The sequence below is a fragment of the Daldinia childiae genome (genome assembly GCF_008694065.1).
Source record: "Daldinia childiae strain JS-1345 chromosome Unknown Scaffold13, whole genome shotgun sequence".
Classification (NCBI taxonomy): Eukaryota; Fungi; Ascomycota; class Sordariomycetes; order Xylariales; family Hypoxylaceae; genus Daldinia; species Daldinia childiae.
The window spans coordinates 1086743-1103348 of record NW_022984654.1 but is presented as its reverse complement, the minus strand read 5'-3'; the positions used below and the strand labels follow the sequence as shown (position 1 = coordinate 1103348).

Sequence of the window (16606 nt, the reverse complement as noted above, 5' to 3'; positions counted from 1 at the left end):
CGTGCAACCAGTTACTTTTCATTCTATGATCATTATGCTGAAGAGAATGGCATCATTTCTTCAAATAGCTAGTCCTACTTCGAATATGTAGAAGCTAACAAAATTCAACTAAAAGTCATTTTCACCGTTCAACTAGGACCTATCTACCGGACTCAACGGAGCTATAAGATAGCTAACTAGTGGAACTAGTTTAATATTGGATGGACCCAACGTCTTGGGATGCTCCCTGCAACTAGTCTGATGTTGATAATCCCGAAGGCATTCGCATGCCGTGAAAGTCACGCCTCCCCACACCCTCCCAAGTCGGTACTCCTGTCATGCATGGGTTATAGACTAGATTGTCTAGATTTCAACCTATTATATGATTAGCCTCTTCGCCAAAGACGCTCTATCATGAATCTAGAAAGATTGGCCCTTGTCTCGTCCTGTTTTTCTTGTTATTATAATCGAGGCCGATTATCGTCTTATAAGGTAGCCTATGCCTGAGAGACCTATGAGCGCTAAAACGCACGTGTAATACACGTCGTGTATTGATATCTAGGTATGTATAGGTAATTGTATTGGATCCGACTTGTGATCTTAAACGTGTATTTATGCTTTCTTCGAATTCATCTTGCTGGTAAAAGTACCTAACCTTCCCAGTCACTATATTAGGTATGTATGTAGCATACAGCTTGTTAACGCCGATTTTGTATAAATCCTCCCTTCCTTGCTGCGTACACCTTTGACGCTTACTCGTTTCAAAAAAACCCGACGAAGAATTAAACCTTTAGATAACTCCAATTTGTTTCGTAAGACAATATCGATCAACGGAATCTAACCCGAAGAGGCGAATTGCTGTTTTCTTTTGCATCAGGATACCAGTGCCAACGCATCATGCCTCATTGTGCATGTATGTACACTCCGCCCCAGATCCTAAGCTACAACCAACCACTTACACCGAAGCAGGTACCTTATACTTTCCGCCGTACTATATATGTACCTAATGTAGGTATGTTCTAGAAGAAGAAAAAACCTGGGGCAAGATGAGAATAAGTGATAGTTATCCTGTATGCGTTTATATTTAATCAGCTATTGTCTCAATTCAAACATCCGACTTCCGAGACCACGAGTTTCTTTAACACACCATCTATGAATAAATACATGATGTTGCGGACACGTTATGTACGCCAAGACTTCTTCCTCAAAGCCAAGGGTGGTGGGGCAGAACGTTTTTCTTTATTTTCTTCTCACCCCAATGGCTTATAATGGCTGTAATGGAGGGGCAAGTCCAGGGCCAGCGCAGGGCCAGCGGAGTCTTCCCCCTTTCACTACCAAGGAAAACGTAATTCCTATCCATGGACCCGTTACTATTCCCCTTACCCTTCTAGGTCTTCTAGGTCTTTCCCATTACAGAATATATCCTGAATTTCCAACCAATGAGAAAATTCAAATTTGCATTTTTCATAGATTCTTTTCTCAAAAAGATGAACGAGCCATACAAAACCACGCAGAACGTTCCCAATACAAAATGACAGGGTTGCTTCAGAACGTATTTCTTGCATGCTCGCCCCTGGTTCTGGGGAACAGGTATATACCTATAAAGACAAGCGTGTCCATATTATGAATGTATAAACGAATCAGTAAAAAAAGGAGCGAAGGGGGCTAGAAAGTATAAATAAATAAAATAAATAAAATAGAAAATAAAAAATAAATAGATAAGTTTCCCCAAAATGACGCTCTCAATTCATTCGGCTGGCTCCAGGCTTGACAACACATCATCACACAAAATGCCCGATCTTGCTGCACTTCTGCCTGACTGACCAGTAGCGAGCAACGTTGACATTATTCCAACGTCTGCTTTTCTTACGGTACCACTTCTTCCCTCCTTTACTATGTTCTTGTCCTGATACTTAAGTTTTTTTTTTTTTTTTTTCCTTTCCTTAATTCCCACCCCAGGTTAAAAAAAATAGTAATACACTTTGACCAACGACCCGTCAGCCTAAAGCTGCAACATCTCCCAAAGTGCAGATGCAATCCGCTTCCTACTACAACCACCCCTTCTTAGGTAGATACCTAACCTAACCAGTCTCTTCCCAGCCAGTCTACTTTACCCCTTCGAACCACTGATGGACTCGTTAATAAAATCCGTCGCTGCTTTTGTGGACAAGTACTACGTGTTGGCGTTAGCGCGCTTGTTCGCGAGGGCCGTCCGTCTCTCCTAATAGAGCTTAGGGAGGACAGGGCACCACCCGGCTGGGCGGTCTGCGTATCTACATCTAACTATATAGACCAAGAGCATCGTCAGGAAAAAAAAAAATTTATTCCATTGCTCTAACGGCTACCCGTCTATCTATAATGCTACTACTTAAAGGATATGACGGCAGACACTTTAGCTTGTATGTGCTACGTCTAATCTTGAAGGGTAACGTATACGTTTGCCCCCCCCTCTGAGGTCTCTAAGCCTTGGTATATAGAGTCCTTATATCCCGATTCTCTTCTATACCGCGCATTCAATAGTCTATATCCCGGAAGGATCGTTTTCGTTATACTTACTAGTCCGTTAGCTTGCTTGAGGCAAAAAAAAAAGAAAACACTACTTCGATGACTACATACACATAGTACATAAGCATGTTACTTACATGTAGGTATGTAGAGAGACCATCTTCGGGACCGGGTCCCTTGTCGTTCCCGTTAGACCAAGAAGTTGCCTTGCCAGATATATCTCGTTTTCTTATGTCTGTCTACCATGATGATACCCTTATTCATCCTTTCGTCTTCCGTCTCCATCCTGTCTCCCATCCGTAGGAAGCCGGTTGGTCCCGCTTGTCATTCTGCAACCGCTTCCCCGATCTTCCCCCTTCCTGTCTGCCTCCACATTGCTGTACCCACGCCTGCATACGTACGTTTTTCTCAGCTTACATATATTGGACGACGACTATCATACATATCATACATATCAGACATAGGCGCCGAAGCTCTGTACTTCCCGAGCTACTAGCTAGTCAGCCTACCTCCCCCCCCTGCCTGCAGCAAGTGGCGTGTCTTCCAGATACTCCTGCATCTAATATCTCCACTCCCCTCCAGCAAGCTACCTGTTCAAGCTTTGCTGTCCCATCCGAGGAAGACCTTCCCTGTCGTATTCTGTGCCCCCACAGCATCTCGTTCCTGACTGGAAGTGATAATCGCCCCTTCTCGGCACATGCCAGAAGGGAAATAGTGAAAGCTCTAAATATCATTCCTTTTCGAACGAGTTTTATACTATAAGCGGTGACCGAGAGCATAGTTGTGCCGAATTGATATCAAATTCCTATGTACCTAAGTTATATATTATTGCCCCCGTCTAAGCTATTTGAAATATGCACACACCCCGTGGATACCTACCCACATACAACATGAACATGGCCAGATTACCTATCTCGTCATGCATGTTTACCCTTTTTTGTATCTTCTTACTATTTTATCGTCTTACCTATCTCACCTAGTTAGTTCCCTATAAGCCTTCTTCAACCCATCCTCCCTGAGTGGCCTACTCACCTAGGATGGTGTTAAGGTAATCCGCCACGTCGGTAAGCGAAGGCATATAGACAAGCCGAGGAAAGTATATACGTATATATCTCATTACCGGTAAGGACCAGGGCTCGGCGGAAGGGGGGTACGAATACTAGACTCCAATATTATAGTTCGTTTATTCCAATGGCTCGTAGTACCTTACGTACACTATTAGTCTTGTGTGTACTTGTCTGATCTCTCTATCCGTCTACCGTTTGGGGAGCTAAAGCCCTTGCCTCCCCGTTCCTTGTCCTCCCTTGGTCCAACGATATATCCTATATTGAGCGGGGTCACGGAGAACTATTCTCGATCGACGAATAGAGTCATCATGACTTATCCCCTAAAGACGGGATTAGAAATGGCCCGTTCTCGTTATGCCATCGAGATAGGTAAGTCCTTCGAAAGGTGAGAAGAAAAAAAGTATAAAAGGGGGTGTTGTTGACGGGTTGAGCTTGTCTTCTTCTTCTTCCTTCTTCCTTTCTTTCAAACCACTTCAAACTCCAAAGTTCTATCTATCTTGATTGCCTGCCTATTCAGAAGCTTCCTTCTGACATTGTCCTTGTTTGTCAAGACCTTACTTTGTTCTTGACTCACCACATACACACACATACACACACACACACACACCTCATACAAACAAAGGACTCCCAGGAGTCTCGCACAGAGTCACATACTCACACCCTGTCTTGCAAATACATTGCAATCAATTCGTCCCCGTATTTCTTCTAAGTGGTTTCATTGCTATAAACAATTGGCACTTAGCTACCATGGCATCCTACAGCACACAATACTACACTGCCGCGGCAGTACCCATTCCCAGCAAAGCGGATCAGTACCAACAGTACTACCAGAGCGGTGGCAGCAACTACTCTGTGTCTCCGTCTGAAGATGACCAGCGCGAGCGTGACGCCTCCGTCACCTCTGGTGTACCTTCTTACGGAAACAGCAGCAACGCCGCGAGTTATGCTACTAGCTACACTAGTGGCGACTATGGCGATGGAACACAGAGCGGTGGCTCTGTTAACGGCGTTGATTTCAACGAGTACATGCAAAATCGCTTCGACGAGTCCTTCGATCCCATCCCGCTAGATCGCAGCTTAGCTCGCCAGGCCCAGACGTAAGTTCTAGGTTCTAACTTATTCTGCTATTTGGATTTCTGTAGCTTCGTTTTAGAGCACAGAACGCGCAAGAGAAAAAAAAAAGCACGCAGAGGAAAATTAGCTAACGGTGACACACCAACATAGTTCCGGTCAACTCAATAACAAGCACCGCGAACTTTTAGAAATGCAAGCAAAAGCGCAAGCTCGTCTAGCTAGGTCGCGCGCTCGCTTCCAGCAAGGTCTAAATGACGCGCGAGAAGTCCATGCTGATCTAGAATGGACATCTAAGAAAGTATCGTGAGTAGAAATATATTGAATCCGCCACTTTCTAGAATCGAGACGAGAATATTCTGGCTAACAAAACGGTGCTACGCAGGTCGTTAAAAAAGAAGGCAGAGAAGCACCATCCCAAGGAATACCAGAAGGCGCTCGAAATATATCCCTCGCCCAACTAGATATTAAAAAGCGGTCTTTTTTTCTTTTGGTATTCCTACGTAATCCGCATAGGGAGGTGTTTTTATACCTATCCCATAGTTTTCTGAACATGTCGTTTATTTTAGCTTTTTAGCGGCTGATTTATGAAATGGGGGTGGGCGGGCTGCTGCTACCACGCGAGATCTGGAGGTTGGGAATGCAAGATCTATCGGGACCGATCCTATCTGCGGTCTTCTTATGCACACTCCCCCCCTAAAAAGATGGCGGAGACGGAAGCTGGTTTGACGCTTGGGCGAGTAGGGCGACAAAAATAGACGCCTGTCCATCTCTGCTCCTCATGCTCCGCACGCGCTGACGCACAGCGAGCGGGCCGGCCGGCTTTAGCTGGGCAGGGCTGTTTCACCAGGTTATGAGTTATGATTGGACAACACCGGACGATCTTAGGGGCGTTATGGGCTAAAAAGTACATCAACTTTGTCTCTAGCAAGGGTATGGGCTCGTGTGAGCTACGGGATGGTGCGCATCTAACCGGCCAAGTAGCGCCCGAGGTTCGCACAGCTGTAAACTAAGTTTATCTCGAGCTAGGGGTTTAGGGCGAGTGGGTGACGGTACATCGAATTTCCTAGAGACACACTCGGGGGCGTAGGAAAAGAATGTATTCCTAGATAGATCACATAGTCTCCCCAACCCCTAGCATAGGGACGACACTTGTCCGCTTCGGGACATGGATATTGCCCTTTTTGTAATAAGTCGGTAAGGTCACGGGGGGTGACTGACCTATTTCGGCCAGGGGTTTCCTTAAGGCGTCGTATTGGGTTGGTATCGTACTTCTCTTAGACATAGTAATACAGCAATCCACCGTTCGGTGACCTAACTCAGTGCCGTGTATGTACGTCTTAGACACAGTGAGCCTTATATCACCCGTCCCCTCTTAAGCTAACGAAGGCTGAGGGGCCACGGTAGTTCTTCGACCTGTCGTGTAAGATGCCGGGCTGAATCCACCACGAAGAATAACTTGTCGGATGTCGATTACTGTCACGTGATATGGTGACGCCGAAGGGTAGCGATATGTTCATAACGTATTCCACCTGTCGGACATTAATATTTTCTAGAGTAGAGGTTATGACTATTTCCTCCTAACTTGCCTTCAGTTTAAATAAACGTGGCTACTTGGTCGAATTGCTTAGACCGGAGCTCGACGAAGTTTTCACTTTACCAATGGTGACGATGCCAACTCATCGTTTAGCTGCCTCCCAGGACATCCAACTTCCCCTCGGTCCCATGCCCTTGGTATACTCCAGCCGTTCCCAAGGATTGGTGTTCGAACTCGGATCATAGTAATCATCCCACCATTTCTTCCCTAGCTCGTGCCCCCGACTCTGCTTGGCTTGATAACTGCCACGACCATCACTATCTCGACTGGTAAAATCTCCGCTGGTACTCGCTGTTAATGACTCGGCCCCTACAATATATCCCGGATACCCCTCGATTGTAGCGTCAATTTTGGTGTTAGACATAGCATCACCGGTTGGATCAACCACGGCTATATCAGGCGGGCGTGAAGTGTCCAAATACTGAGGCCCCGGCTCATCATCACCCTGGTCATTAAGAGGGGAATATATTTTGCCGTCCGTAATGTTGACCCCTTCGTCATCTTCAAGCGTGATTTGGTTTTCATTCTTCGATCTAACTCCTAAGGGGATCGCATTGGAACCCGACTTCGCTTCACTGATGTGAAGAGGCATAGAAGTAGACGTCGACGCAACCACAGCGTCTGCACGAGGATTGAACTTGCGTCGCTTGTTCGAGTTTGGTTGAGCCCCGAAGCTTGAAAAGCCCATGGCCTGTGCCATAGCTGCGGTAGTGTCCTCGGTTTCTTCCATGATAGACTAACTAATGAATCACGCTTATTGTACGGAGGCTTGGCACGGCTTAGATGCGGCTAGAATGAGGATGACAGAAGTGATGTAATTGGTGAAATTTATCAAATGAGAGAAACAAACGGTATGATTGACAAAATTATATGAGTCCAGTAATTCTAGGATTTTCTCTCATAAAACCTGTAGATAGAATAGGCTACCTAAGGTAGATTAGATGATGTGAAGTTGTGAATTGAAGCTGGTAAATTTAGTTCGGAGACAAAATGGATAATAAACCGAGCCTTGGCAGCCACTTACTTGTCCAGCCTTACTATGTATGTATTTAAGCCGGAAGGACCATTATGAATGTGACGTTGGACATTGCTGACTTAGCATGACAGCATTTTTATCGACAACACTTATGGACAACATTTATCAATTGCATTTGTTACGGTGGACTATTAGTCCAATTGTGCCAAAATCGAAAAGTCAGTCGCATTATATCAAATAAAGTAATAGTAATATTAAGATTACAATATAAATTTAGTTATTTTTACTATATATATAATTTATAAAGTAATGTATATTTTTTATATAAAAATGATTTTATTAATATACGTTTAAATTATTTAAAATTAATATTAATATTTTTATTAAAAAAAATAAAAATTTTAATAAAAGTTTTATATAATTTAATTTTAAATTTGTAAAAATATTAAAAAATATAAACATTATAAAATATATTATAATAAATTAAAAATAATAATTAATTAAATTAAACTTTTATTTTAACTTTAAATATATATAAATATATAAATATATAAAATATAACTTATATATTATAATAATTTTATAAATATAACGTTTTAAATATTATAATTAATATTATTTTATAATTTTAATTAATGTAAAAATAATGGTTTAAATTACATTTTTATATATTTTTTTATTAAAATATTATATAAAAAAATTAACACGTAATACTTTTTAAAACCACCATTTTAAAAATGTTATAAATAAATATTTTAATAACAAATAAATTATTTAATATATATTATATAAATATATAACTTAAATTATTATTTTTACATTAATTAAAATTATAAAATAATATTAATTATAATATTTAAAATATTATATTTATAAAATTATTTAAATATATATTATATTATATATATATATAATAAAAATAATAATAAATAATATAAAAAGTCTTATATTTCAAGTATTTCGGGATATTATGCACTTAACATTGCTTATTAAATTACCTTTTTTAAACTTATTTTAATGTGTTAAAATTAAAGATTTAAAAAGCGACGGTTTCGCCCGCTTTTGCCTTTTACTATAAAACCCATAATCCGTATGTTTATATTTATAAGTCGTAGGAAAAACGTTCCTTAAATTTTAATTTTAACTAATTTTATACAATATAAAACAAACCGGCATTTATATAAACTTTTAATAAAACAATAACATAATAAATAACAATAACGTTTAAAATACCTTTTATTTTAATTATTTAAAACTAATCCTTTACTTTTACTACTTTCTTATTTTTTTTATATACTTATACGATATTACGTTAAAATATTATAAGTTTTAACGTTTAAATAACTTTAAAACGTTATATTTACGCGCTTATATTTACCACTACCATTTATAACCACCCATAACTACTTACAACTATTTATAACCATATTTAAAATATTTTTTATTTTAATTATTTAAAGCTAGTTTTTTGTTTTTGCTATTTTTTCGTTTTTTTTATATGTTTATATAACATTACGTTATAATGTTATAAACTTTAACGTTTATTGTAATGTTTGTTGCGGCTATTACGTATAACCGGTGTTATAGTTAATTTTAACCCGAAACGCGTACGTTTTATATATAATAACCTATTTAAATGATCGAATTAATATTTATTTTTTATATAAAAACTTTACTTAATTATTTAAAATTAATATTTTTAATTAATTTAATTATTATGTAGCTATTTAATTGAAAAATGTTTAAAATTACCTTAGATTAGAGATTGGAAAATGTTTTAGGGGGGTGTGCCGGGGTGTGATTGGTTGGGGAGGGGTGTGGCTGGGGGAGGTACTTCCCCCCGAACCATTTCCAATTTCTAGTCTGAGCTTGCTGAGATAATTTTGGACAGCTCCCACCCATTTTCTTGATTTTGGCACAGTTGGACTAATAGTCCACCGTATTTGTAGGAGTTTTATGTATTAAACTGTACCTAACCTATTATATTATCCATACGTCATCGGTCCAAACCTACGTGCTTTTACTGCTTTCATTGCTTTAATAATATGACCTTATACAATACACCACACCTAAATCACAGTGCGATGGTAGTCGAATATACTGTAACACTATACGTCTTCAAGTGGCTACTCTAACATAATAATAAGCATTCCTTTTTATTTTTTTAGGTCATCTTTACCCAGCAGTCTTAGTTCTATAGGTATAAATATCGCCTATTTTTGATCCGGTATGCCTCTGTAAGTATCTCCCTTACAGCCGATATTAAACTAATTAAATTCGGATTACCTTATTAACAGATGGCCTCACAGACATCTTCTAGGCAAGAAATCGTGGAATGTCTACAACCCTAAGAATATTGAGCGCGTGAGGCGCGACGAAGCAGCTGCTAAAGCCCGCGACGAGGCTGAAGAGCAACGCCAACAAGAAGTCGATGCCGAACGTCGTCTAGCCATCCTACGAGGCGAGACCCTCCCACCTATACCCCCTCCCCCTCAACCGAGCGTTGAAGATGAGTCTCATAGCCAGAAACGAAGTCGCAATGAGGATCCGGGAGCACCAGGCTGGGGTAGGGAACGTAGGAAGCGAAAGCGCGTAGGTGAAGATGATACAGATTTTGAGTTGCGACTTGCGCGCGAGCAGGCGAGTGCGACAAAGATGACAAGCGATGCGCTTGTAAATAGCACCAGCAATGCCCCAATCGTGGATCACACCGGTCATATAGACTTGTTCCCTGAAGAGCGATCGCGTGTGCCTATACAGAAAAACGAAGAGGCCGAACGGGAAGCGGCCAAGAAGAAGCGAGAATATGAAGACCAGTACACCATGCGCTTCTCTAACGCCGCTGGTAAAGAGGGATTGGTTGGCCCTTGGTATGCAAAAGGTGGCGATATCAAGGACGTCGTAGATGGTAACCTGGATGCGCCGAGCAAAGACGTATGGGGTAATGAGGACCCGCGGCGGAAAGGGCGGGAGGCTGCACGCGTTGTAGCAAATGATCCTCTTGCAATGATGAAGAGAGGTGCCGCAAAGATTAGGGAGGTTGAGAAAGAAAGACAAAAGCTAAACGAGGAGAGAGAGCGAGAGCTAAAGCAGCTTCGAAAAGAAGAAAAGAGACGAGAGAGGAGGAGGCGGCGAGAAGGGAGAAAGGATTATGATGACCTGGAGGGTTTCACTCTAGATGGTACAGCTTCCAGCAAACCTCCGGCCCGCTCTAAAGATGACGACGATCATTATCAACATCGACGATATCGTCACTCCCGGGAGGAGAGCGGTCGATCTCGGCGCCACTCCGAACATAGAGAACACAAAGAGCACGAATATGATCATCAGAAACAAAGTTCCCGATTAAACCACCAGGAGCAAGATCAGGGATTATCAAAACATGATAGACGGCGAGAAGGGAGGGCAGACAACTACTAGCATTACATCGGTGTACAGGTCCAGCGTTATTTTTTTTTTTTTTTTTCAAGTATTAGATACCCCTCCTACCTCGTATAGGCACCAATATCATTTTCGTTTTCATGATTAGACGGATATCATACTGCTACTCGTCCTAACACGTCCTACTCTATGGGTATCATGAATAATATACAGCCAACAAACCACCATCTAAACTCCCAACCTTAATACTTAGGTGGCTATTTCTTTCCTTCTTTCCACGGTAAGCTAATTTCAACCTCTTGCATGTGCTTCTCGACCAGCTCGATAACCTTTGGCGCATCGTTAAGTTCCTTCAACGCCTTGATGATCTCTTCCACCGTCTCCTTGCTTAGACCCTCCTTGCGATCACTGTAAATATCTACGCCCTCCTGCGTGAATAAAGTAGGCGCAAACCAGGTCACAGCCCAGCGCTCGATATCTTCTCCCGTCTCATCTGCACCACTGGCCAATGGGCGCTCGCCCCAGCCCAATATCTCCCAATGGCTGCTAGCTATAACGAGCAAGCCCTTTCCCCGCCAGGTCCAGGCTCCGGGAATAGTAGAGTCAGGCTTCTCAATGCCTTCGACACGCTTCACACCTCCCTTGCCATTGCTCTTCTCATATTCGACTAGGTTGTCGTTTGCAACAGGTTTAGACTCGGGCTTATACGGCTTGTAGGTTATGCGCACGTTACGGGCTGAGCGCCACATCGACAATGTCGAGTGGGTGACGGCCCAGGTGCGCCAGAGCCATTCGAGCGGCGGAGAAACGAATGAGTCGCCAGTGGTAGTTGATGGATTGGAAGGGTCTGCAAGGTACTTAGACGGGGCGCGGAGGCTAATATTGCTTGATGGATTTGTGGTATTTGATGTAGATTCTGCCATTATGAGTATACGTAAGCTCTGTGTGAGTTTCTTTTTAATTAAAATATCTGATTTAAAGAAAGAGAGCAAGAGTTGAGTTTTTAAGAAGTTACATAAACGCGGATCACTAAAGCTTCTAGGTCGGTGCACAATGTTATCATATCCATGTTATCATATCCATTAGGTACGCCCAAGCTCGGGAAGTCCTTATCCGGAATTCATTGTAAGTTTTCAGGGGTAAGAGAGCACTGCAATTGAGTGAGCATCACTGGCACTACCTATCGGACTTGTTATATTTAGGTAATTCATAATCTAGAGCTAAATTCAATAATTTAATTTAAGTTGAACATATAATTCTTAAAACGTCATTTTGCCACGTGACGTTAAAATAATTACCCAAAGGTCGTACTTACAAATCGTCATTAATAGATTTCAACATTTTTACTCTTGTACAATTTATAAGGTATGATAGCATTTAACTAACTAAAAATTTAATTATATGAAATAAATAAATATATTCGGTTTATATCCAACGATTAAATAACACTCCGGGTATCCGAATCACAGCTAAATAACTCTTCATGGCCGTTTGTCAGCCATAGTCGTGCCTTATTCTCAACCCATCGTCAACATTACCTTCCTCTTGTTCAACAGAATCTGCTCTTGGACTAGTCGCGGTCGTTGAACCCCTCTGTCTCGTTCTATCTATAACGCGAATCTGCGTTGCCCTAAATAATCGCGAAATATTCTTTCTCATACCTAATATCTGGCCATCTCCCGGGTTTTGAGCGATGTCTAGCAATGGTCTGTTTGCTAGCTTGAGCTTTTGCCTAAATGTATCGTTCTCTATGTCGAGTCCATCATCAGAGGCATTGTCGTCACGTTCTGGTTTACTATCATACCCTCGAGGATATTGAACTTCGGGGATCCAAACCCACGTAACAAAAGCGCCCAGGAGCATTGCGGGACAGAATCCTAGTAACATTGCTGCAAACTTATGGTTATATAACTCACCACCATAGACGGCAAGGTTAGTAATCAGGAGGATTGTTATTGCACCAAGTTTCCCCGAAGCTGCTGCAAGACCGTAGAATGTGCCCCTGTACTTTGTTGCAAAGAGCTCCGCCGGTAGCATGAACGTAATAGTATTCGGCCCAAGGTTGAAGATAACCTGTGCAAGTACGTATAATATCACCGTGAGCGCATGTTTATCCGACTCGAAAGTGACGAAGAACGTTCCACCATTGATGGCAAAAAGTACGGCGAGTGCGACAAACATCCAGCCCATCCATGTAGTCCTAGGGATGTAGTCGATAGCAAGTAAAATGATAATACTTCCGGGTAGTGCTCCGCTTGAGATGGTTACAATATCTCGTATGCTGTCTTGTCGAAGCATTTCATATATCGTGATATTTGGTTGGGATGGGTCTGCTCGCCATGCCGCATTGTTGCATTCAAGTTCCACCGGTGATGTAGAAACGTTCGACCGTACCGGCGGCGTCGAAAGCCAGATCGTAGAAATCATTTTAGGGTTATCAAGGCCAAGCCCATCTATATCAATAAATATCAGTATGTAATCGCTTCTGTAAGGAATGCTAATGGTATCGGGCGTTCCAATTAGACGTTCTAAATCCTGAATAAGTTATAAAGGGGGTATAAAGAAGCCTAAAAAGCACATACAATACGCCAAGTCCAAAAGATACCAAGTTATCATGACTCCTAGAAGCGCACGCCAGCGCCTCTTCTCAGCAAGGTGCTCTTTGACTTCGTACATATATTTTGCTACTGATGTCCACCAACTAGTCCGTCGGTTTCCAAAATCTGGTAGAGGGGTGTCTATCGAGCGTCGAGGAGCCGGAAGCCCGGTTTGGTCCATGGGCTGAAGAGTCGGGTTTACTGGAATAACATGGCGAACAGCTTTGACGGCTCCTACAAGCTCTCCTTTGGCCACTAGATATTGGGGCGTTTCAGGAATTATTCGTCTTAATATGAGAGAGACAAGAGCTGGGAATGCCCCAATCCCAATTGTCGTTCTCCATACGATGTCTATGATAGGCGATGCGACCTCGTAGTTAGTTTCATTTGGGGACAAACCGTGATAGTCACTAAGCCCCTTAAGGATAGCTAAGCCAAAGGCGTAAGCAGCCAGTTGTCCCAGAGACTGCATCAGGAATACCGCCGCTATCATTTTGCCTCGAGACCTAGTAGAGGACCACTCCGACGCAATTATAGCTGAGAGCGGGTACTATGCATTGTTAGCAATGATATATAAAAAGAAATCCAGACTTGGTGGTTGTTTCTGACCTCTGCGCCGAGCCCTATACCTAACATAGTACGCCAGAAACCAATCCAACCATAGACATTCATCGAGTTTCTATGGCCTGAAGATGCTGTTGTCATCCCCACTGTAGCAACTACCACGATACTTAACTCTAAGCCATAGACAGCCTTCCGGCCATATCTATCAGCTAAGTATCCGAATAGAAGCATGCCGACCATCGTCCCAGTTAATGTAGTCAGGTTGATGACTAGTGAGTTGCTTGACACGCCGGGTTTACAGTATACATAACTTAAGGATGGACTGATGACGTTTACAGCAAAGAGGCTGTAAGATGCCGTGAAAAAGCCCGACGCAGCAACCCACCAAACTTTCCACTGAAACCTATCCAGGCCTGGGTAGTCAATCACGGATTGCACCGTTCTCTCGGGATCGTCAAGATCCTGTATCGCCGCAATGAGTTAAAATAACGCCTGGGTTATGGCTTGGGGGTTCGATTACATACGCAATCTATCTCGTGGGCAATCTGGCGCGTGCCAGCTTTAAGACTAGAGAAATAACCGCCCATTGTATATGATTTAGAGGCCGCTCTGATAATTTAGAAAAGACAATGATCCATCTAGGAAAGTTATGGGCTGCATCTTGTCAGTTATATAAGTGTCAAGCTATGGGGATTCATGCTTTGGAGTATGCCTAGTTGATAATGGGCGTGCCACAGCATGATGCCGCCGTCATTGATAAGAATACCCGATTAGAAGGAAAATACTGCCTTATGGCCCCCAAGAAATCCTTTGCGACTTTGCAGAAGAGGTGAAAGTAGGTTCTAGAGCGTCCCAGCCGCGTCGTCTATTTATTTGGAAGTGATTTCGGTGACGCTTTAAGTCGCCGACTGTCTATTAGCAGCTAGCAGTGCCACTCTTGGGACTTAACAATATCCGTATTTCTTATTTGTGAATGGAAATCTATCAGCCAATGGCAAGTTATGATGTAGGCCACGAAAGACGCCTCGATCATGCAAACGGCCGCCAATGTACTCTACCTACTTTTCGGGTCCGTAGACGGTTACAACTTGATATCTAAAAGCCCTGCTAAGCTAATGGAAAACGCGCGGCGCAACATAAACGGCACGGGATCTAAGACATGCTGGCTACCTCTAGATACTGCAGAAAAATGAATTACTCGACGAGTTAAGCTGATCCAGGGGTAACACGGTTATCTCGATATAAATACCTACAATAGTTTCGTCAGGAACGTGGCCTAGATAAGACCTCTTATTGGGCGTTCTTAACACATCCCTGTCTGATCTCCAATTCACTAAATTGTAACTATATTCGCATCCAATCCTTATTGGAAACATGATCTAGCGAGGACCCTCTATATTTGAACCGAAATGTGATATTATATACTAAGGATAGCTTTGAGCCGCCCCCCCACAGTTCCCTTATGTGAGACCGAGCTCTAGTCTAGGAAGGGCTCGCGTGGCAGTTCCCTTCTCCTGGGTCTACGATGGAGCCCGGAACGATTTTATCGATCGTTCAACTTTCATTTTCTGTCTTCGAACTTGGCTCCAAGATCTCCCGTGAATTATTTGGAAAGAATGATCGAGTTCCGGATAGACTCAGACGCCTTAATGACCGACTTAAGGAATTTCACTCCATTGTTGATGGAATTATAGATGGTGCCCATGGACATACCGCATCGTCAGGCCTTATCTACCCCGGAGCTGACGCTATTGTTGAGACCCTGACTGAGTGCAACGATTTCCTCCGACAATATGAGTCAGCGTTATTAGCAGATCGAACTTTCAGTAGAACTAGTCAACGACTCGCCCTCGTTGTTGGTCCAGATAATTCTAAGATCCGGGATCTTGACAGAAGGATATTGGATCACTACCCAGCACTTCAACTATGGAAAACGACTGGCCTGGAAAGGGCGGTTATGCAGCTTGGAGAATCGTAAGTTCTCTCTACTGGATTATCCCGGGGCCCTGCTAAACAAATGTTTAAATAGAATGATCGCGAAGCACCAAAGCAGTAGCCAGTTAAACCGAGCGCCTAATACGATAGGTGAATCATCGCTACAGCCCGAATCATCCGGGAGATCCGCTGAAGAAGCGTCCAGCAGCTTTTCTACTACCCAAGTAGCAACCCCTACGCTCAGAGCAGTTTCTCGGAATCCCTCTCTCCCTTCGATAAACGAGCTTCCATCACCGCAAGTAGGAGAATACTCATTCTCTAGCGTCGGCTCAAATAGACAGCGTCCATCAGGATCAGAGGTCGGTCCTGTTTTGGCGCATCTTAGAGGCTATGGTCGCGATAATGTAACAAATCCATCAACCCGTGCCGGGCCTACGAACAATACAGGATCCTTATCTCCGGTATTACTGTCAACTTCACCAACGTCGCAATTCCGTCGCCCAGGACATTCAGCATTATTGTTTGTAGTCCCATATCCATCGTTTTTCGATTCGCTAACATTATAATATTAGACGAATAGGCTCCCAGCCATACCAACTGAGTACTAGCGACTGTAGAGTCCTTGACATTGGTGAAAATAGAGTGATAGAATGGACCAATACTAGCTCCCGACTTATAATTCAGCATTTCGGTTAGACGATGAAATTGTAAATATCTTAGAAGCCATAATACTAACTTAGCCTAGTTCCTGATACACGTGCTATCCCATACACGATACCTGGGGACTCAGGCCCCTACAAAGTGAGATTTCTCCCAATAAATGCCAAGCACCAGTTCAAAATCGTTACGATAGATAATGGAACCGAGTGTCTCCAAGAGACACTAGAGTACCGATTTCACCGTAAGGCTGACAGGGAGAATTTCCAACAAGCTG

General features: G+C 42.6%; 4 protein-coding genes across 4 annotated transcripts; 2 read left to right on the top strand and 2 right to left on the bottom strand.

Moving 5' to 3' along the window:
* Positions 1–4298: 4298 nt before the first annotated feature.
* Positions 4299–5086, top strand: GL218_08696 (uncharacterized protein; the record flags this gene model as incomplete). Its single annotated transcript, XM_033585503.1, has 3 exons — positions 4299–4648; positions 4776–4928; positions 5008–5086. The coding sequence occupies 3 exons, from the start codon at positions 4299–4301 to the stop codon at positions 5084–5086; spliced, it is 582 nt and encodes a 193-aa protein (XP_033440339.1).
* A 1215-nt stretch (positions 5087–6301) lies between these two features.
* GL218_08695 (uncharacterized protein) lies at positions 6302–6949 on the bottom strand (the record flags this gene model as incomplete). Its single annotated transcript, XM_033585502.1, has 1 exon — positions 6302–6949. The coding sequence occupies one exon, from the start codon at positions 6947–6949 to the stop codon at positions 6302–6304; it is 648 nt and encodes a 215-aa protein (XP_033440336.1).
* Positions 6950–9424: 2475 nt separating this feature from the next.
* On the top strand, positions 9425–10615 carry GL218_08694 (homocitrate synthase; the record flags this gene model as incomplete). The annotated part of the gene is made up of 2 exons (XM_033585501.1): positions 9425–9432; positions 9505–10615. The coding sequence occupies 2 exons, from the start codon at positions 9425–9427 to the stop codon at positions 10613–10615; spliced, it is 1119 nt and encodes a 372-aa protein (XP_033440337.1).
* Positions 10616–10833: 218 nt separating this feature from the next.
* GL218_08693 (Repressible high-affinity phosphate permease) lies at positions 10834–14324 on the bottom strand (the record flags this gene model as incomplete). The annotated part of the gene is made up of 5 exons (XM_033585500.1): positions 10834–11492; positions 12238–13029; positions 13159–13723; positions 13783–14199; positions 14262–14324. 5 exons carry the CDS (start codon positions 14322–14324, stop codon positions 10834–10836), a joined length of 2496 nt encoding a protein of 831 aa, XP_033440334.1.
* Positions 14325–16606: the final 2282 nt, after the last annotated feature.